Source organism: Alternaria conjuncta (genome assembly GCF_024043145.1).
Source record: "Alternaria conjuncta strain BMP 0040 chromosome Unknown scaffold_1, whole genome shotgun sequence".
NCBI classification, from domain to species: Eukaryota; Fungi; Ascomycota; class Dothideomycetes; order Pleosporales; family Pleosporaceae; genus Alternaria; species Alternaria conjuncta.
Genome location: NW_026250090.1, coordinates 1,935,792 through 1,956,334, shown reverse-complemented (window position 1 = coordinate 1,956,334; position 20,543 = coordinate 1,935,792). Strand labels below are relative to the sequence as shown.

The 20,543-nt window shown below is 53.1% G+C and overlaps 6 protein-coding genes across 6 annotated transcripts; 3 read left to right on the top strand and 3 right to left on the bottom strand.

Moving 5' to 3' along the window:
* Window positions 1–619: 619 nt before the first annotated feature.
* On the top strand, window positions 620–2,844 carry J4E85_000722 (uncharacterized protein; the record flags this gene model as incomplete). The annotated part of the gene is made up of 2 exons (XM_051465012.1): window positions 620–928; window positions 979–2,844. 2 exons carry the CDS (start codon window positions 620–622, stop codon window positions 2,842–2,844), a joined length of 2,175 nt encoding a protein of 724 aa, XP_051331533.1.
* Window positions 2,845–9,160: 6,316 nt separating this feature from the next.
* Window positions 9,161–10,367, bottom strand: J4E85_000721 (uncharacterized protein; the record flags this gene model as incomplete). Its single annotated transcript, XM_051465011.1, has 2 exons — window positions 9,161–10,208; window positions 10,270–10,367. The coding sequence occupies 2 exons, from the start codon at window positions 10,365–10,367 to the stop codon at window positions 9,161–9,163; spliced, it is 1,146 nt and encodes a 381-aa protein (XP_051331532.1).
* A 1,983-nt stretch (window positions 10,368–12,350) lies between these two features.
* J4E85_000720 (uncharacterized protein) lies at window positions 12,351–13,079 on the bottom strand (the record flags this gene model as incomplete). The annotated part of the gene is made up of 3 exons (XM_051465010.1): window positions 12,351–12,484; window positions 12,534–12,780; window positions 12,828–13,079. 3 exons carry the CDS (start codon window positions 13,077–13,079, stop codon window positions 12,351–12,353), a joined length of 633 nt encoding a protein of 210 aa, XP_051331531.1.
* A 1,565-nt stretch (window positions 13,080–14,644) lies between these two features.
* Window positions 14,645–15,904, bottom strand: SSN3 (cyclin-dependent protein kinase; the record flags this gene model as incomplete). The annotated part of the gene is made up of 2 exons (XM_051465009.1): window positions 14,645–15,722; window positions 15,768–15,904. 2 exons carry the CDS (start codon window positions 15,902–15,904, stop codon window positions 14,645–14,647), a joined length of 1,215 nt encoding a protein of 404 aa, XP_051331530.1.
* Window positions 15,905–16,839: 935 nt separating this feature from the next.
* Window positions 16,840–18,407, top strand: J4E85_000718 (uncharacterized protein; the record flags this gene model as incomplete). The annotated part of the gene is made up of 3 exons (XM_051465008.1): window positions 16,840–16,935; window positions 16,982–17,642; window positions 17,695–18,407. 3 exons carry the CDS (start codon window positions 16,840–16,842, stop codon window positions 18,405–18,407), a joined length of 1,470 nt encoding a protein of 489 aa, XP_051331529.1.
* A 658-nt stretch (window positions 18,408–19,065) lies between these two features.
* Window positions 19,066–20,299, top strand: J4E85_000717 (uncharacterized protein; the record flags this gene model as incomplete). Its single annotated transcript, XM_051465007.1, has 2 exons — window positions 19,066–20,205; window positions 20,264–20,299. 2 exons carry the CDS (start codon window positions 19,066–19,068, stop codon window positions 20,297–20,299), a joined length of 1,176 nt encoding a protein of 391 aa, XP_051331528.1.
* Window positions 20,300–20,543: the final 244 nt, after the last annotated feature.

Sequence of the window (20,543 nt, the reverse complement as noted above, 5' to 3'; positions counted from 1 at the left end):
TGTTCTCTTCTCTTTGTCCTTCGTCAGGAATACTAATGAGGAACTTCTGCCGTGAACTCTCGTCAGGGTCACTGGCTCGGATATCTTCGTCCCAATTTATATGGTTCCAGCTTGATCAACAGCTAGTGGAGCAATATGTTATACCCGGACGAAGGACTGAACTGATGGCGAATGTCGGGAAGTGTACATCTTGCGAGTATCCTATGCACCAAGAGCTATTCGCGGGCGAGTCTCGCAAGTCAGTGCTTCTATTCTAGCAGACATTCTCTCATCTCAAGCTGACCAGTTCACGTTCCAGTGGCTGTTCCGTGGTGCACTTTTCACTTCGCTAACGCGCCAGTACTCAACCATACGCACCCAAAGTTCTCAAGTTATTGCGCTTTCACTTTCACTTTCGCTACGACACCCCGCATTTGCCCGGCGCCGTGGATCCGAAATCACGGATTCTTGGCGTTGTTTACAACTGGAGTTTACAAGCTGAACTTAACAAAATTGCCCGCACTGACAGTGGCAGCTACTACTCGACCAACAGCACCAACGCACCCTTTAGGCCCGGCCTTCCCGTCATAGCGACGATCACTTGAAAGTTCATCTGTTCAACAATCCGACAACACTAACCATGGTCGGCTTCAAAAGCTTCTTGTCTGGGAAGTCATTTCGCCGCAGCCACGATGACGACCGCGCCAAATCAGAGCCCAAAAACAGTACGAGCAACGAGCCCGGTATCAGCGCTGGCATAAGCAGCAACAGCATTGCTCAAAAATCGGACGGCAAGCGCAAGGAATCTACACGTCTTATCGCTGGCTTCCAAAAGGTCTTCGGCAATCATCGCCGTCGTGATCATGTCGCTCCGATGCCTTCTGACCTGACTACACCTACTTCTACTCACAAGAGGCTCTATCGATTCCAGTCGCCTAAGCAAAAAAAGGTCAGTGCTATAGATGAGACCTGAGAGAAGTTGTACTAACCTTCGAGAAGCAAACATCTCCTACTCCATCACCACTTTCGACGGCGGATGACACAACGTTGGAGTCCGAGGCTACTATCTTATCCCATACAGTCCCTTCCAGCACTCCACCCACGAGCCCGTTGACGCCACTTGAAAGCGCACATTTCGACCCATCAGGCCCCAACGATAGTCATACCGACGTTGCACCCGTCACACCACTTGCAAAGTTCTCGATCAACACCGCGAGGCCTGTCACCGAAACCCCAGTGAAAACTGATCTCAGTTCTGAAAACGGAAAGTATAGCGATGATAGCCCTGTACTTCGGACGGCCTCCCACCCCGCCACCGTCGACGATACCAACATCAGTTCTGATGCTCGTACTGATAGACTCAAGGCGGCCATAGAGGGCATGCGCGCAGCAGAACAGCTGTTGAACCAGCGCCATGCTACCATCAAACCACAGGCAAATACAAGTAAGCGCGTAAAGCCTTTGGATACCATCGGCAAGGATGTGGGACCCAGAGACAGTCATGGCATAGCTCGTCTGCCGACCGGTCTTTCTGCGCTCAACCACCGCCAAACCCATCTCAGAACCGCAAATCAGGCTATCGAAGCCGCAAGGAGGCGCCAGGCGGTCAGATATCTCGCTTTCTACGCAGCAGACGGCTGTCCGACTAACATCGACATCATCGATCGGATCAATGCCCACTTTCATCTTCAAGCCCGCCACGTCGATGGTGAGATACCCGATGCTACCTTCGATGTCAATGGCGTCCACATCCGCGCTAGTCAGATGCCAAAAGGTTCTGTTGAGCGTAACTGGATCATACGCTACAACGCTGTAGTCAACAATGCCGAGCTTGTCGAACGTCGGCTCATGAACAGCGAAGACCACGAGATGATCGTCGCGCAGCTCTTCCCCGAGGAGCGCGGCCACATACTGAAACCAGAGCACTTCGAGATCTTCATGACTGGTCTGGGGGAAGAGGGCATCCTCACAAAAGCGCAGGCGAAGTCCATTGCCACTGTTGCCGTCAGCAAAGAAGAATTCGACAAAGGCATACACTACGTCGAAGCTGTCGGCAGCAAACACGCTCACCGTCGCAACCCCACTGCAGCAGCCATATTCGACATTCCCCATCAAGCCAGCCGAAGTACCGCATCCTTCTCATCTCGTCCCTCCAACGGTCAGAGCCAACACGAGCTATACTACTATCTCCGCATTCTAGTTGAAGCTGCAGTCTACGGCCAAAAGTTCTGGAAAGGCTACTTCTTTCCCAACGCCTGGAACAAGCTCAAGAACTTCTACGACGCTCACAAGCTTTCGCAGGAGGGCTGGCTTCTGCCTCCTCATCTAACCGAATACAAGCGCGACTGGACACACCGGGAAGTGCGACTTTTGCAGCGCGGTCAGCTCATCTGCGACCTGCTCAAACAGTACGAAGCGGGTGAAGTAACGGACTTCGGTATCATTCGAGCTACTCGTGCGACCTTCGTTGGTATCCCGGCCCAACCCTCGTGGTGTCCTGAAGATCTGGAATCGTTCCTCTACCACCGCATCGCCGATTCCGGTCTCTCCATCTCCAAGATCCCCGAAATACTTGTTCTGCATCCAGAACATGACATGACATTTGCCAATCACCGTCTTCGTCAACATGTTATCACTGCGCTTCGAGAGCGCGCCGATCAGTTCGAGAAAGAGGAGGCGGCGCGGCTGAAGGAGATAGATAGGAGTTATATGACGTTTGAGGAGGCTAAGAAGAAGGAGATGACGAGATGGGAGAGGATGAAGACGGGGTTGAAGAGGGCATTTGGGAAGAAGGAGGTTGTTGTTCCTTTTGATCCTTTTGCGCCGGAGCATGCGGTGAAAGATGAGTGCGCTGTAAGATCATGACCTTGGTTGCAGTATTCCCTTCAGTGGCGCGGAGATTTCGATGTGTGAGGAGATTGTTTTCAGCTATCGAAGGCCTGCGACGAACAGAACGTGGCAATATGCTGGAAAATGTCGTTGCACTGCTTCAGCGATATGGTCATGATGGGTGTCACGTTTCATATATTGTCTAGGCGCAGAGTGTTTCAAGATACCCACTGTAGCGGTGAGATTTTTTCAAAACTTCCAAGGATAAATTCATGTCTTTTGATTGCTTTTGATGATATGCTACGTCTTTCGGTCCTGCGCTAGACTAATCGCTAGATGCAAGAACGTGCGCGATGGATCCACCGATCTGTTGACATGACTTCAGTTATGGGAGAGATAGCCTTCGAGTCTTTCAAACACGGCTTTTAGAGGCTATCTGAGATCTTGGAAGCACTTTCGTTCGCATGCCAGACCTCAAAGGCTCGCTTCCAAATTTCTCCGCGATCTCCAAATCCCGAGAATATTTGATAAACAGCTCCTTCCATGTTCATCTCATTTGGTACCTTGTCCAAATTGTCAAGGAAGATCATTACCTTTAGACGTGGTTCAACATCATTAAATCCCCAATCGTCTCGTGAGTTATGCCAATTACGCGGTGGGAATGCTGTCCATTTTATCTCTGAGAGCAAGTCACGCCTCTCTTGAACATCCCGTAGCCAAGATACAACAACTGCAGACAAATGTTGTTCGAGTTCGTCGAGAAATTGGCCGACTCGTATTCCATTGTCATCGCGGATATGTGTGAGACGTTTCGGATATCCTGCAAGGTTGGCGTTGGAGCTAGCTTGGGTGATGTAGAGTCCCAAGCCCTTGCATGGCGGCTGAGTTAGAAACATAGGCCGTACCAAGGATGTCAATGTTGTCTGGCTAAAGAACGGAGATCTACTCAAAGGCCCAGGCTGCAGATCGATCTCTATACGCCCATAGTGCTTTCGAAGACGGCAATCGAAAATTTGGGCGAAGTACGGATTGAACTCGACCTGGCTGAGATCCCACCAGCGATTGTCTTCCGGTGCTAGCGACATCTGAGGGACCGGTCCAGGCCAGACAGGAAACAATAGGAACCGGCATTTATGGCACATTATGTGCCATAGATTACGATATGCTGTTTTTAAGTCTTCGGGAAGATTAGTGGCTTGTGACACTCGTGCAGGGTAGTAGACACGGAAGTAGGTGCCTGGGGACTTTGACTCTGTGTCTAGAAGATCGAAAACTTTCTTGCTCATCTCTGCAATTTCTTTCTCGTCTGGTTGCATCCATTCAAGTCCTGAAGGTATTAGATCCCGGTAGGTGATAGCAGGGCAGGGATAAGCCATGCGGAATTGGAAGCCGAGAACCATAGTGACAGTAGCTCGCCACAGTAAGGACACATTGTGGACTTCTAGCATCGACTTCGGGTCAAGAAATCCGATTATGTTCGAGAGAATCTCTGGAATGTAGAGCGCATGGTGAGCTGTCAAAGCAGTGCAGGCGTTCACACTTGTTGATCTGGCATTCTCGTGCTGCGAGCGATTATGGATAGTGACCGATAAGTTTTGACCAGGCAGGGAGGTTGATGTCGATGCCCATCCAGACATAAGTTGATTGATCATGCGCAACCGTGGCTGTCGCCATTCTTCGATACCTGCCTCTAGATCGGATCGGGGGCGGGGAGGTGGGCGTGGCCAGGGTACCCGTGGCGGAACTCGATGTATGCCGTTCGCGATGTCTTTTTCTGCGGCTTTAGCGGCACGAATCATTTCAGATCTCTCTGGATAACGATCCAACATTTCTAAAGTCGTACATTCTGGGAACCATTTCGTGATTAGAACATCATGCGGATGCAGTCCCCCATCGTTATTGTCGTACATTTGCTGTTGGCCTGCTTTAGGCATATTTGGGGCACTCATGTGACCGCAGTGAGATGTCGGGATAGGTTTTATGAATTTTGAATGAGGAGTTACGAAGTTGCAGGAAATGATGGAATTTATGTGTTCCAACTTCTCAAGGCAGCGAGGGCACGGGCCGCACCACGTGATCTGCGCCTGCCTACCTAGGTACATCGGCAGCACTAGACTCAACAGTACCAAAACACCACTCCAGGGCTCCAGGCATCAGATTCCCGTGACTGAGCTCGATGCCATGTCTAATTATAAAGGTCGGCACATCTCTCTGCCTTCCATGCAGCGCCCTGCCAAAGCCATATCGCCATGGCTTCCACTACCCCCGATCCAGAATGCGCGCAATACCATCCGTACGACTCACTGATCGCGAAACACTTTCCGGACCAAGATCTCAGCTTACTGCACGCAAAAAAGCCTCAGTTGGGCAGCCTGTATCTCCTGGCCCTTGAACTCGATCACAACGGAGTACATCATCAATCGATATGGCCAGAGAAACCGCACCCATGTTTGATGCCTGGAGTGGAAGAATGGAGGCGAACGCTGCTGCACACAATCGATGCGCGTTTGCAACTATATTCAAACCATACTCCTTCCATGCGCGCCCCAACGTCTGGCACTGCTCGTGAGCTCCAGCCAGGCAGTTTCTCTTTCTCTGCACGGCGTGTATTCGACATTCCTGAATTACTGGAGATGATACTTCGGTATGCAACCACAGACTCACAATACGCAGCTTGGAACGTTGATGTGTCCTGGCGTCAGACAATTCGCTACATTCTCGCGTCTCGATACCACAGCCATCATCCTTGCCCTCCGGTGAACCATGGGCAACGCATCGACAGGCAAGTCTCCTGGCTACAGCCCACTGAACAGGAGATTATCGACATCGAGCACGCGATCTTGTCGCTACGGCAAGGGATGACACCTCAGGTCCCCAGGCAATACTTTCCTGCCAAAATCTTCCAAGCGCGCAACATACCTCAGCTATATTACGACAACATCCGAGATTCATATGAGTACATCAGGTACAGTCTTCCAGGCATGCTGCCACAGTCTGCTAGTCCAAGTTGGCTCGATCTGAGCCAGTTCAGCTTCAATCCGTACTTTCTGGAGCTATTTCCAGAGCGAGTGCGGCTACATCTTGGCAGATGCGAAATCATACTAGGTCCATGTTCTTCCGAACAGCGCGTTTACAAAAGACCTCTTCCACAGACAGCTTTCGATGAGTTAATCAGCTCTATGTTTCTTACAGAACCGCCCTGCAAAGCTTTGGGCATCTATCTACCACGCCGGCGCGCACCAGTTCTTAGATTGGTTGCTAAAATTCGCGATGCTGGGGGAATCCGGATTGGTCAAGTCTTACGTACGCTCGAGCAAAACGCGGATGATGCACTTTTCTGCTGGAAAGACGGCGTGAAGGACTTACGAGAGGATATTGAGGAATTATATTGGACGGCGTTCACTACGTGGGAAGAGAAGCGAAATGCAACTAACTTCGAGGCGTATCCTAAGTTCATGATTTTCCTCGAATCAGACGAGGACGCGAGTACTCCCATCGCCAAACGGATCTTTCCTTTTGGCGTTGAAACTGAACAAATGCGTCAAGAAGAATGGTATGAAGAGTTGGACGAGTACGGATCTGGCTAGTGGGTCACCATGACTACCTGCTATGGGTCCATTATCTCGATAAAAACATCAACATCTATTCTTCGGAACACGATGACACATTCACCATATCTTTAAACCTATCGTATCTGTACGTCGCTCGTTATTTCGTAAGGAACTAGCTACAGCCCAAAGTATACATACACGTGTATCTCCGACGGCGACGTCGACTTTCGCACGCTCGTTCGACAATGAAATTAACCGCGAATACCTCCCAGCACTACCCTGATTCTCAAGCTATAGACGAATACAATATACATTTCCAGCAAACGTCTCTTGTCTACCAGCACACAGTCAGGCGATTCACACGTGCATCCCATGGTCTCATAATTCTCACCAAAAAAGGGTCATGGCCCTTTCGCGCACAACATCCAATCACACCATTCCTACTCAGCTGAGCATGCAGCCAAGACGCAGCCTGATTGTCCTCGCCCTTTTCGCTGTCCTGCTTAAAGCGGCGTGAGGCGTTACCGGCTTCAAGTATGTATTATCGATGGATCCTGCCTGCATCTTCCACCAAAATTTCACGCTTCGCCTACCACTACCGCCTCAGCCTTCGCTGCTTTACGACCGCCAACGCATCAACCCAAGTGGCTTGCTTCGCCTCGACGCTTTCGGTTAGGCACGCTGCAGCCGCTGTCTGCCTTGCCAATCATGGACGGATTCGAATTCCAGGACTTTGGGTGAGCTTTTTTTTTTTACACTTTGCTAACAAAAAGGGCGGAATCAGTCCTGGCGCCTGGCTTTCTGATAGGTCTCTTCTACCCCAATCGGGAACGACCCAGTATCATCCGATACCCCAGCTGCCTTGCTTCTCAGAAGTTGATGCTTCACCCTACGGCTCGGGATGCTACTACGATGGAATTCTGACCAAGGATCAGACTTTGAACGCGTCTTGTTTAGACTCGTTCAACCTGCAGACATCGACTCGAGAGTTTGAGAGTGTCGACGTTGCTGTACTCAACGCTGTCTCACCGTATGCCATGGGCGGGATAAATGCAATCGCGCATGATGCAAGCCACACGGGAAGGTCAGTATCATCAAAACCCCCGGAAAGACTCATCTCTAACGCTATTGAAGTAGACTCATTGGTAATGGATTGCGATGTCTTGACTCAGCAGGCGAGCCCACCAGTGCTGTGTCTACTCACTTTACATCACAGCAGTCACTACCACGTTATACGGGCCAAAGATGTGTCATCAGTTCTTGTGACTTCCGCTATTGCCAATGGCGAGACTACCAGACACATTTGCAGGCTGTGCATCAAGATGCTTTTACATGCGACGAATGCATGTATGTGGGCAAGAGCCAGTACGAGTTAGGGCTACACGCTTCCAACACAGGCCATGCTTCGTTCATCTGCAAGCATGACGGCTGCGAGAAGAAGTTCGCCCGACTGGACACATATCAGAGGCATCAGCGGACCCATCGAGAGGACGCTAAGCGTTTTCCATGCAAATTTTGCAAGAAGTATCGAGGAAAGAATGGGTTCAAACGCAAAGACCATCTCACTCAACATCTTCGAAATTATCATCACATCGGCGAAGGCAAACAGGTCGGACACATGGATGATCGCAAATGGTGCCCAAAGGAAGGGTGTACGGAGTCAAAACCTGCTACCGTATCCTGGTGGAACGAAGGTCCCTTCACCTTATCAAAGGAATGGAGAAACCACATGCGAACTGTGCACGACGAATCCGAATTCACATGCCCACAGCCTGGCTGTGACCGCGTCAACGGAAAGGGCTACTTCCGTCTAGCGGACCTACGGACCCATCTACGCAAAGTCCACGGCACGGATTGTTCTTTTTACAAGAGTACTCGGAACGACTTGACCGTGAGGATTCCATACTAAGTACGCGCGGACCGACGAAACGCACATGTCACGTGTACGCTTTGGCTCGTCACTATGAAACCGGAGAAGAACACTTCCTTGCTCATCCCCTTTCTAGCATAACACAACCCACCAAAAACACCCGAAAAGAAGAGGAGACAAGCACACGACCGTCATCTTCAGAAAAGCCCAAAAAACATGTAACGACGCTCACGCACTCCCCTCATCTCCTTCAAATACACACCGACAGCAACAAGCAACATCATCCATGTATCCCTCTTATCTCCTTACATAAATTGAATAAAACCCGTCTTTCCTTAGCAACATGAGCCACAATGCGCAACGTGACCATGATGTACCTATACCTCGCCACAAACGTCACTATGATCTCCTTCACGCATCGTACGCATTCAGCACACACCAGCCCTCTACCGTCATCAGCTGCGTACTCTGCTCTTCACCACACCACACCACACTCTCCACATCAAGCCATTCACAGGACCTCAAGACCACGAACAAGATGAAGAAGCATAAGTCATATTTATCTATAAACTACTGCAGGGGGGTATCTCATGCCATTTCTCCATACATGCACCGACTACTCATGTAGCCTCAGATAAGTATCCGTAAAAGACTATGTGAGAAGAACTCCACTAAATGGCAGGCTAATCCTAGCCCGCTGAAGACGAGTAAAACTCCAATGATGCCATGGCTCATGAAAACCAGACGCAGAAGCCGAGACAGTCGTACTGCCATACCGCCATGTCGCTCGTGCACAAACAAAAACTGCATCATGCCAGATGCAAGCATTAACGCTAATCATGTGAATCAAAAAGAAAAGCCCGCCGAGTATGTATGTCTTGAAGGAAGAAAAGGAAACCAGTCGTGACATCAGGCGCATGGTGTTGTTGTCTCACTGCAACTTGAACAACGTGACCACAGCAAGACAGCCAATAGCGACCAAGGTACCCGTGACCTCTGGCCTCCTGAGAAATGTCTTGAAGGGATCACTTGTCTTCATCACATGTCCGATAACAGCGACATTTGTATCGACCAGAGGCTCTTTTCGGGTCGGACTCGATATCTTGGGTTCGGGGTGAACCAGCGGTGTCGCTTCCATGCGCGTCATATCTGTGCCTACCGACTCATCCAGCTCATCCACGAGTGTCGCGCAGAGGCGGAAGATGTTCTTCGCTTCTTCGATGATGTCGATGCGCTCGTCGGGTGTGAAGAGGGTCTCCGCAGCGAGGAGTTGGGTTTTGAAATCCGACTTGATGTCTTCTCCGTCGTGGGGTCCGAGGAAATGCCAGAAGGATAAGCCGCGCTCTTCCAGACTTGTCTCTTCGCCGTCTTGTTCTGGCCAGAAGCCCGGAGGTGCCTTCAAGAGCGTCCCTCGTATCCAGCGGCCTCCGGAGAAGACGGCCATGTAGAAACACCACGCATAGCTGACTAGCGTCCAAGGCTTCTCGTTCACGCTCTTGCGGATGTGTGTGCAGAAATCGGCGACCTTGTCTCCGGGGTATTTCGCTAGCAAGACTTCGAGGTCTGTGGGGTGTACTCCTAGCAGATACTCCAGATCCCTCTTCAACCGACTTGACCGTATCAAACCCCTTGGTCGTAGCGCTTTCAGAAAAGCAGCCAGTTGTGGAGAGGGCGGTGTTGGCGCACCCAGTGTGGATGTGAAGAGCGAGGGCGAGTCGTACGGGTTTACGAGGAGATACGACAACAGTGGCGAGAAGGGCGGGGAAGCGGGTTCAGAATCGACTGCGGGGTGTGTGGAGGCTGTATGTGAGGCTGGGGCATGGTCGCGCAGCAGATCCGCCCACAGTGACTCGAAGGTGAGGAAGATGTGGGCGAAATGCAGCAGGCCGGTTGCGTAGAGTGTGGCGTCTGTCGTGTAAGGCGGGAGCGCAAGCGGCAGGCGCGAGGTTATGAGGCGGTTAAGGTTTGTGTGCAGAGAACTGGACGTGTATTATTAGCATCGTGGCCTGGCTCCAAGGTGATACAACACCAGGATCATACCGTGTAGCAGCGTTGATCTCACCCGAGAGCGAGACTGGCAACCTCGGCGCGGCGTCTCTGGCGTCGTCCCGCAGCGCATGTTGCTGCCTCTCCAGCATCGTGGGCTACCAGGCGAGTGAGTGCAGTGTAGTATGTAGTGGTGATTGAATAGTCGGGGTCGTAGTGTCGATCGATTGCAGTCAATTCGTCGAAAATTGGCGGCAAACAGAGAGAAGGCGCAACCTTAAAACCCGGTAAACAAGTGTAGACTCTGGCAAGCACGCGCGAGACCCACGAGGAAGGTGCAGCCAGGGAAGGCAGGAGGGCTAGACTCTCTCGTGCCTGTCGCTCGTGTTAAACCCACGCGGAGATGGATCCGCCACGCCCCTCACCCGCCGTGCTTGCCTGTATCTCTGATGGCAGGGCGGACAAAAGCACGCCTTTAGTGGGGGCTCCGAGTGGCTTGCCCGTCGCGCGTTGCGGCTCTCGCTGCGTGCGAGGCAAGATTCGAGGCCATGGTGGCGTTCAATGATGCAATCCGTCCACTGGCGCATGGCCGTTATGCAGGGATCGCCCGCTCATGACCGACTTCCGTTGCTGATCAAAATGCCGATGTTCAGCAAACGCTGTTCTCGAAACGAGGGATGGAAAAGTGAGTTGACAAGAGTGGATTAAAGAGGATCTCGCTGATGGTTATGGGTCAGATGGAGATCATGGGGGGGTTTGTCGTGTCTTGTAGGACCGATTGTGCTTCGCGATCCGCGGAATTGCCGCCCGCAGGCACCGATCGCGAGGCCCCGTGCAGTGCACGAGGCTGAACTATCGTTCGCGACACCAAACATGAGGCTTGTATAGCTGGGCATTGACTAGAAATTATTTGATTTTTTACTTTTCCAACATGTTTACTGACTCTTGTATCTTGGAGTACTCCAAGACTTTCGGCCCGATCTTATCTAGGGCTCCAGTTTACTTCTCAGGGTTTAGACGACGCTTGCGTATTGGTTTTGCAAAGACTCTGGTCTCGCCTTCTGCTATGCTCCTAATCTCTCGTGAGGTCACGAGGTGTGTCCTCAGATAACGTTCCATCCCGAGGACTCCGGCATCCCATAGCACAACCCGTCTTCACTGCCCGCATCCCCTTCATTTCTCCCATTCCTCTCTTTGAACCATTCCCCAAGGGCGTGATCCCCTTCTAACTCCATCTGCTCTCTGTTCTCTTTCAACGTCCTAATCACTTCGCTATCCAGCGCCTTCAAAGCGGCTTCCCTACTGCTTCTCCCATGAACTTTCTTCAAGACTAGCTTATCCGCATTTCTAGTCAACGTCGCTGTCCATAAGTCCTTCTCCATACATCTAAACCACGTTGGCTTGGCGCGGAAAGTGCAGACGGTAGTTGATATGCCGGGGTACAAAAGGAGAGCGTTTGCTTTGATTGAGTCGACGAGCTGTTCGTAGTCTGGACTGGCAACTTTACTAAATAGGACGCCAGCAACAGTGCTTAGGAAACCGCGTGTGCTGAGGACCGTGGTCCAGGTGAATGCCGTATTGTTTGGAGGCATGCTGGATTACGGTTAAGTCTCAAGTCGACAAAGTCTGGAATCGATTCATGTCTGAAATGCCTTCATAATATGCCACCTCAACAAACAACCACGATTGCTAGCTTTCATTGTTTGACGTAGCAAAAGTTGGAGAATCGTCGTGCTCAGTCCACGACGTCTTCCGCAGTGGCTGACACAGCAACATTTGAAATGGGAAAAGAAGCTCAAGAAGTTATTTTGTAACCAACCCTTTGCATTTCGTCTAACCAATACCAAGAGGCTACCCCATAGCATTGCCCAAGAGTATCTCAACATGTGCTAGCATAGCCAAACACTTGAATCGATCATCGAGAAGAGAACACCAGAGGTGTAGTCAAGACCAATGATATGACCAGGCATGCCGGACAAGCGGCAGCACATCTCCAAGTAGACAAAGTATGTGCGAAATGAGATCCGTGGACAGGGTATAGCGTCAAACAAGGTGGTGAGGAAAGGAGACGCTGTCGTGAACATCGTTACGCAGGCGGCACGCGAAGCGCAGTGTCACGTTGGAGCGTGAGCGTTTCAGACTCGCTTCCAGTCGAAGTTGACGTCCTCGCGCGCCTGGACTTCGCCAACACTGGGGTCACTGCACACAGGCGCCCAAACCTGAGCCTCGAACTGCCCAGCCGCAATGTTATTGCCAAAGAACGAGTAGTCTGTGAGTGTCAGCACTGATATCCTCGAGCTGCGGCGCGTTGAACTTACAGCAATAGAAGCGACCCGGCCAATTAACGCCGTCGTCGCAGTGTCCAAGAGCACAGCCAAGACGTGTGCTGTTGCGCCACACCATCTGCGTGAAGTGACCCCATGCTGCATCAAAGTGTGGGTTGTCGTAGGGGTACTTGGTCTCCTCTTCGTGCCAGCCGTGCGTGGCAGTGCGGGCAAACTCGATCCAAGCGTCGTAACCGTCAGGAGGTGGGTTTACGGAAGAGAGGTTACTGCCGGAGCGTTTCTGTTCATGTCAGCTGTGCTATGCCTGTCATCGTGCCAACCACGTACGTGTTCAGGGTCCTTTGGACACTCTTCAATGTCAGCCCGCGCGGCGTCGGCAAGCTCAGTGTCCCAAATAAGGTCCTGCGCACAATGCAATTTGCGCCAGTACCAATGAGCTCGCATGACGGCGCTAATGAAATTCGGGTCGTCCTGGTGTGGAGCGTCATCGGCGACGAGATCACGGTGCTTGATCTCGTGCCTGGGAGCGGCGAAAGCAGTAGCTGCCGTAAGAGCTAGGAGTTTGGCGAAGAACTTCATGGCTAGGTTTTGAGATATGCGGTCGTGGATATGTAGGAGAATGGCCTAGGGAGAGGTGCAGTTGGTAGAGGTGAAAGGATAGCAAGTGCAGCTGAGATGCCAGGCACTGGACCGAGGCGAATAAATGAAAGGCAATCTAAGGAGCGAAAATAGGTTGAACGAGTGACGAAGTAAGAAGGAAACGAGGTCGCTGGGGTTTATATGGTCAAAGACGTGGGCTGACGTCCACCATGGCGTGTTGTTGATGGTTGCGCCTGGCTTCACGTACTAGCGCCGCAAACAGACGATTGCGGAAGGCGCACCAACCAGCCGGGTGCCTACTTCAAGAAAGGGCAGTCCGGCATTGAGCACCGTTGACGGTGAATGATGAGCAGAGGCAGCAGACCTGCTGCAGCGGTCGTTCGTGTAATCTCAGCCGGGGTAGACGAGAGGTAGGACAAGTCCGTTGCGCTTCGCAGACGCCAAGTGGCGGTACAGGCCTGCTACTCGATTAGTCTCTTCACTGCGTTGCCACTACCCTCTTGCGAACTTACTTGAAGGTATCACCAAACGCTGACCACGAACTGGATGCGTGCGCGCCGTTCACACACCACTACCCCTCTACCGTGACCTCGTGGAGCCCACTACGCTAGCTGTAATTCTAGACATCGTTAGATCAACGCACAAAATAGACATGTGAAGGAGAACGGCAGCACAAGCACGAAGGGTGGCGTTCGCGACGAGTGACGACAGCGGAGCCAGATGAGCATACGCAGCGCGGGTCAGCATAGTCCCTCTATGGCAGGCTGGGATTGGTAGAAGAAGTAACAGAGAGAGCAATATGTGGTATGAATGCCTAGATAATGATCTAGTCTAGCACCACCGTTGAGGCATGGCGATAGCATCGCCTCGGTCGTCCGACTCGGCCCAGGTGGTGTCAAAGACATTTTGGTCCTGGGAAACGTCGCACTTGTACTTGGTGGCTGCCGTTGACAGGACGTCTTGCCCTCGTTGTGTATGCGTTAGGGTAAGAGAGGCTGACTTGAATGTCTCAAGTCCAACGCCGTCGCGATGACGCAGCGTAGGTGCCAAAACGCCCAAGGATCCTTTTTGTACACTGTTCTGCTCCCAGTACGAACGGGAAAGCAGTTCCCAAGCACAGACAAGACGTACCATTGGTTTCAGAGCCCATTACCAGGGTTTCGCGCAACCTGGATCCCACTAAACCAATACAGCAGAACAGTGTACTCGCACCTGCTCATCGAACGCGTTGCCCCTGCGTCGTCGTGGACCAGCTCATCGACTAATGCTGGTACAGCATCAGATTCCCGCCGTGTTCGTGTCACACCAACATTAGGGCCGAGAGCGTCCCAAGATCCCCACCAAGACGCTTGTGTAAGATGGTGACTCGCACAGAGCCGTCTGCGCCGCCAAGGCCGCTGTTCATCGGTCCGGTCAGGTAACACCATGCCGACAACCAGGGATAAATTTGCCGCAACGACTGTGGCAGTACGTACACACGGGAAGCTGCATCGCATCGCCCGTACAGATCACAGCGCAGCACAACACTGTGGTGTCGAGTCTCTTCATCCCTCCTTGAGACGTTTGGCGGGACGTCCAATGATCGAATCGTCCGGAAGGCCACTCCTCTTAGTACCTGGTAGACTAGACGTGCGGATATCGTTGTCCTCCTGGCTGACCCTCCTGACGGGGTACTTGATCTTCGAGTCCTCAAAGCAACTGTCGGCTGGTTTGCCGTGAACGGTGAAGTAGGGATGTGACAGCGCTTTCTCCGCTGTGAGTCGTTTCTGGGGGTCGTACTCAAGCAGCTGTTTGAGCAGCGAGAGTCCTTCGGGTCCCGGTGTATCTGGTCCAGAGCCTATTGGATACTGGTTGTTGTTGAGGGTTTGGTGATACCATCGTTCTAAGCCATCGCCACCTTGAGGACGCGGAAATCGTGCAGCGTTGCCTGAGGCCAGGGACGAGAGCTGAGGATGTTCGGGCATGGCCGTCAGTAGCGGCCACCGGTCTTTGCTTGGCATGCCCATGATCTCGACTATCTTCTGCATCTGGTTGCGCTGGAACGGGACCGTCTTCTTACTGTCCATCTTTGCCTCCTCTCCTTTGAAGATGGGCCGCAGGGATAGCAGTTCAGCAAAGATGCAACCCACCGCCCACAGATCGACTGCAGGAGTATAGTGACGACTACCGAGAAGGAGCTCAGGTGCGCGATACCATATTGTCACGACGACCTTGTCGCCTGAGAAGAGAGATTGCAACGGTTTGTAGAACAAGCGAGCAAGACCCAAGTCGCCTATCTTGACTTTGCCAGCACTGGTGACCATGATGTTAGCAGGCTTGAGATCGCGGTGCATGACCCAATTCCGGTGCAGGTAGACCAGCCCCTGCAGCAGCTGATAAAGAATAGACTTGATGGTCGGTGCAGGTATCGCCTGCCGTTGGGGTTGATTATGGTGGTGAATGATCTGCAGTAAGTCGTGTTCGGCATATTCGAAGACGATGTAGATACACTTGTCCTCCAGGATGATCTCTACGGTGTGCACGACGTTGGGATGTGCCAGTTCAGTACACAGCGCCATCTCGCGTATGGCTGATTGCGAAATGCCAGAGTATTGAAGTTCGCCTTCTTTGTCCGGCTTGAACCTGGGCGCATTAGCAGATATGGCGGTCAAGGTCCGCTCCACCTACTTCTTGATGGCGAACTCGCCGGTGCGGCCATTCTTGCCTTCGGCTTTGTAGACGCGTCCATAGGTACCGCTGCTGATGAAGCCGACAATCTTGTAGCGCTCTGTGACTCGCTTCTTGTTGTTGTAGCCAGTGAACATGGCATCAACGGAATCTAGCGGGTCTTCAGGAACAGGTTTAGTACTCGCTCTTAGGGGCTAATGTAGAAATGATAGCTCGGAAGATGCAGCAGGGTCCAGCAACGTCAACAGAAGGGGGTGATGCGGACACGAACGGCAATTGCTGACGGCAGGAACAACAATCACGCAGGCAGTGGCGTTCAGCCAGGAGGCGCCAGATGAGGCAACGTGAAGCGACGGTGACTTGAGGGGAGGCTGGACGGGGAGGGACACGCGAACATACAGGAGGGGATGACTGATGGACACGTAGAGAAAGCAGAGGCGTACCGTCGGGAGCTGTCGCAGTGCTGTTCTTGCGCGATGGGGCTCGGGCGGATGCCGCAACAGAAGCCGACGAGGCCGGCGGGGACTTGGAGCGCTGGCTCATGCTTTTGCCATCTGCCTCAGCCTCTCGTTTAGCTGACGTCTCCACGCCCGACGCGGCCGTAACGCGTCCACGGAACTATTCCGGTGAGTCCTGCACGTGTGGGACGCGGTCCGAGATGGCGAGCTTCGTTGTCGACAGATGCGCAGAATGTGTAGGATGTCTGGCCTGAGGTTTAGAGGGTCTCTGGGTTGAGAAATAGGTTCCAATCATGTATCGATGGAGCCTACCAAGTATGGCTCCCCGCAGAGCCTCAGTCTTGGACCCAACCACTTGCTTCGGCCAGTCCTCGCCCGAGCTTCTCATGTCACCACCGTGAAACCTCAAGCTTCATAACAGTCTTGGAACCTCCATGTCTATGCGGTGATAATCAGACCCTTATCGCTCTTATCTGAGCGGCCTGAACAGGTAGGCGCGGTGCAGCATCGTCATTGCGATGTCACGTTCTACGAGGCGGCTGACACGTCCAGGAAGCTACAACGGCGCCCCAAACCTCACACCTTCCCTCTACCACGTAACGTAGACCCCCACCATGGACCCGCGTTCGTGGTTCAGCAGCCTGACGGGCTACTTTGTCTACATCCTGTCCATTGCGACTCTCGGCCCGCTCCTCTTCGGCTTTCACCTGGTGGGTCTCAACGTCATGCTTGCCGGCGCATAGCTAACACGCCCAGTCTGAGCTGAACGCGCCCGAAGATGTCATCCGCTGTAAACGCAAGTCCATCACGTCGGCCGTCGCTGGCCCGAACCTCCCGCAATGTATCGAGATGAGCCCAACCGAATGGGGCGTCGTGGGGTCGCTGTACACACTGGGAGGTCTGGTAGGAGCGCTTTCAGCAGGGCCAGTGGCAGGCAAATACGGCCGCCTCAGATCTATGCAGCTATTTTCCATCTTCTTCGCCGTGGGCCCAATCTTCGAGGCGCTGAGCCCGAACATTGGAGTCATGGCGTTTGGAAGACTGCTGTCAGGAGTCGGTGCAGGCGCGGCCGTCGTCATTGTGCCCCTCTACATCTCTGAGATTGCACCGCCGGGCGAGAAGGGCTTCTTTGGTGCCTTTACCCAGATCGGGTGCAACGTGGGCATTCTGATCACGCAGTTGCTGGGCTACTTCTTGAGCCATGACTCTTACTGGAGGCTCATCTTGGCCATCGGAGGTGTCATTGGTGCTGTACAAGGTGCCGGACTGCTGCTATCGGTCGAGAGCCCAAAGTACATCGCAGAGCAGGGTAATGTCTCGCTCGCGAAGAAGACTTTGCGCAAAATCAGGGGAGAACATGCAGACATTGAAGACGAGATGAACGACTGGGGAGTCTCGGGCTCCGGCAACGTCAGTGGTATGTTGTCTAAGCCTTTCCGTTGGAGGACAGCATGCTAATATCTCCCCAGAGGAGGAGCAGACACTACTGAGCAACCAAGATGGGTCGGCCGAGGCGAGGCCCAAGGAGTCAGGCAAAGAGCAGACGCTGAGCATCATGCAAGTGTTCCGCCATCCCGACTACCAAAAGGCCGCCATTGCCGTGGTCATGGTCATGCTGGCCCAGCAGTTCAGTGGCATCAACAGCATCGTCATGTACGGCGTGTCGCTCCTAGCAGGCTTACTCGAGTCCAACTCTGCGCTACTCAATCTTGCCGTCTCAGCACTCAACATCATCGTCACCGCCGGCTGCGCGCCCCTTGCTGACAAGCTGGGCCGCAAGGTCTGCCTGCTCAGCTCCCTTGCCATCATGGGAACGAGCTCGCTGCTACTTGCTATTGGCATCATCAAGTCGATCTCTGTACTTTCCGCAGTCGCTGTCCTGCTGTTCGTGTCTGGCTTTGCTGTTGGTCTTGGCCCGGTGCCCTTCATCCTAGCGAGCGAGCTGGTTGGCCCGGATGCTGTCGATGCAACACAAAGTATTGCGCTCGGAGCCAACTGGATCGCTACATTCATCGTGGCACAGTTTTTCCCGCTGGCAAGCGCAAAGCTGCACGGATATGTCTACTTTATTTTCGCGGCACTGTCGGCGTTCTTCTTCGTTTTCATTACGTGGTTTGTGCCCGAGACGAAAGGCAAGAAGAACGCAGACGAGGTTTGGGGTAGAGAGCGTCGGGTGGATTGATTCATGCGATGTTCAAGGGTTGACGGGGCTGACTTTGTCGATTCTGGTACAAGGTCGAGCTGCCCGCTACGTCACCGGCAAAGCGTCTTCGCGCGCAATCTCTTCACAATCTAAGCCAATTCCTTCTCTACGTAGTGGTTACCTCGAAAATGCCGAAGATCCTGAAGCCGCAGATCCTGAAGCCGCATTCTTGGCCGAATCAGCAATTGCCTGGGATGCACAGAAGGAGGCACTTTCGAACGCAAAGCTGAGGACAATGTAAAGCATTTGTTCGCATGTGAAGGAAGGTTCTATAGTCAGAAAATCGAAATTCTTGAGTCACATGTTCCTCCCGAAAACCAGCTGTGCAATTGCTCCGACTTGACGGGTAGGCAGCCAGCCGAGTCGGGGAAATAATCGTCGGAAGCGTCTACCCCGATTCCTAATTGCTGACACAAGTGGTGTGCTTAGTGATTTTGCGCAGCCGCGGCTAGAAGGCGGCGGGTCCGAGCAGCGGCTTCGGATATGTCATTCAGTCATTCGACCCCACTGGCGCTGGAGAGTACTCACGCCTTCAGTCTCACTTGCAATGCGATTGCAGTACTAGAGCGACTACCCTGCCCTTTCACTTGTCACCTGTGCTAATTTATATGCCCGCTCCAACATGCCCTCCTCCAACATGACCGCATTCCCGCCGCATTTCTCACCACACCTCTCGAGCGCCGGGCGAGACGGCTTCGACTTCCAGACGTCACAGCTCGAGGCAGAGACGCCGGAACGGGTCGCAAACGGCGATGAACACCACAGCCCCCCGCCCTCGATAATATCGCCCGCCTTCACGCCTCCAGCGACACCGGGAGTCTCGACCCCCTCGCGGCCCCGGCCACCCCGCTCCATACCAGTCGATACCTCAGTGCGCACCGACACGCCGCGGCCGGACCTGCTGCCCAAGCTGCCCACAGTCGAGTGCGAAGTGCGTGCGCGGATACCCACAACCACGGGACACGAGATGTGGCTGCACGTGTATAGGAACAGCGTCGACACAAAGGAGCACCTGGCAATTGTCTTTGGAAGCCAAATACGCTCGAGATCGCTGGATGCAGAGCGCCCGGGAGAGACGGAGCTAGACCGCATGACGAGAGGCGCATACGTAGGGCGCCTGTACCCCGGGAGAACCAGCTCGCGGGTTGAGCAGCTCAAGAGGCAGGAGGGCGTCCCCACGAAGCGCAAGCCCGACGCCGACTCGGCGCACGTGGATAAGAGCAACGGCCTGTTATCGCCAGCTTCTGCATCATCATCCGAGAACGGCGACGTACAGCCCGCTTCCTCGCTAGAATTACCTATGGTCCGCATACACTCCGAATGCTACACTGGCGAGACTGTCTGGTCTGCGCGCTGCGACTGCGGTGAGCAGCTCGACGAAGCCGCGCGGCTTATGGCCGATCCTACTCTGTCACCTTCTGGTGGTGCTATTATCTATCTCCGCCAAGAGGGTCGTGGAATTGGCCTAGGCGAAAAGCTCAAGGCATACAATCTGCAAGATCTAGGCAACGACACATACGAAGCAAACATCATGTTACGGCATCCTGCAGATGCGCGAAGCTACGGCTTGGCCACGGCTATGCTCATGGATCTGGGCTTAGACGGAGACAGAGGGATTAGACTTTTGACCAACAACCCAGATAAAGTCCATGCTGTCGAGGGCCCGAATAGAGAAGTCGTCGTGAGGGAGCGCGTCGCCATGGTTCCGCTTGCCTGGAAAACAGGCGGCATGAAGGGCATCAAGAGCGAAGAAGTCGAGAAGTATCTTAGTACCAAGGTGAGCCCACGCCAGATTGCGACACTTCGAGATGCAAAATTTGCTGACAATCATGCAGATCGAAAAGTTCAAGCACATGTTAGATCAGAAATAATGGCATTTAGATGGTTGACATCGTATTCCTCAGTTTCCGTCGCATCCGATAATGTGATCTGCTAGACGATCAACGGCGCTGACGTGGGGCGCAGACGACCGCTCGGCCGCTCTGAAACCACTAAAATAATCATAACCTGCTTCACCTCACCGCGCCGCATCTGCGACCTGCGCCCCATCCTTCGCTTATCCTTGATTTTCAGACTCTCTTCGCGTATATAGCGGGTCGTCCATGGTCTTGGTTA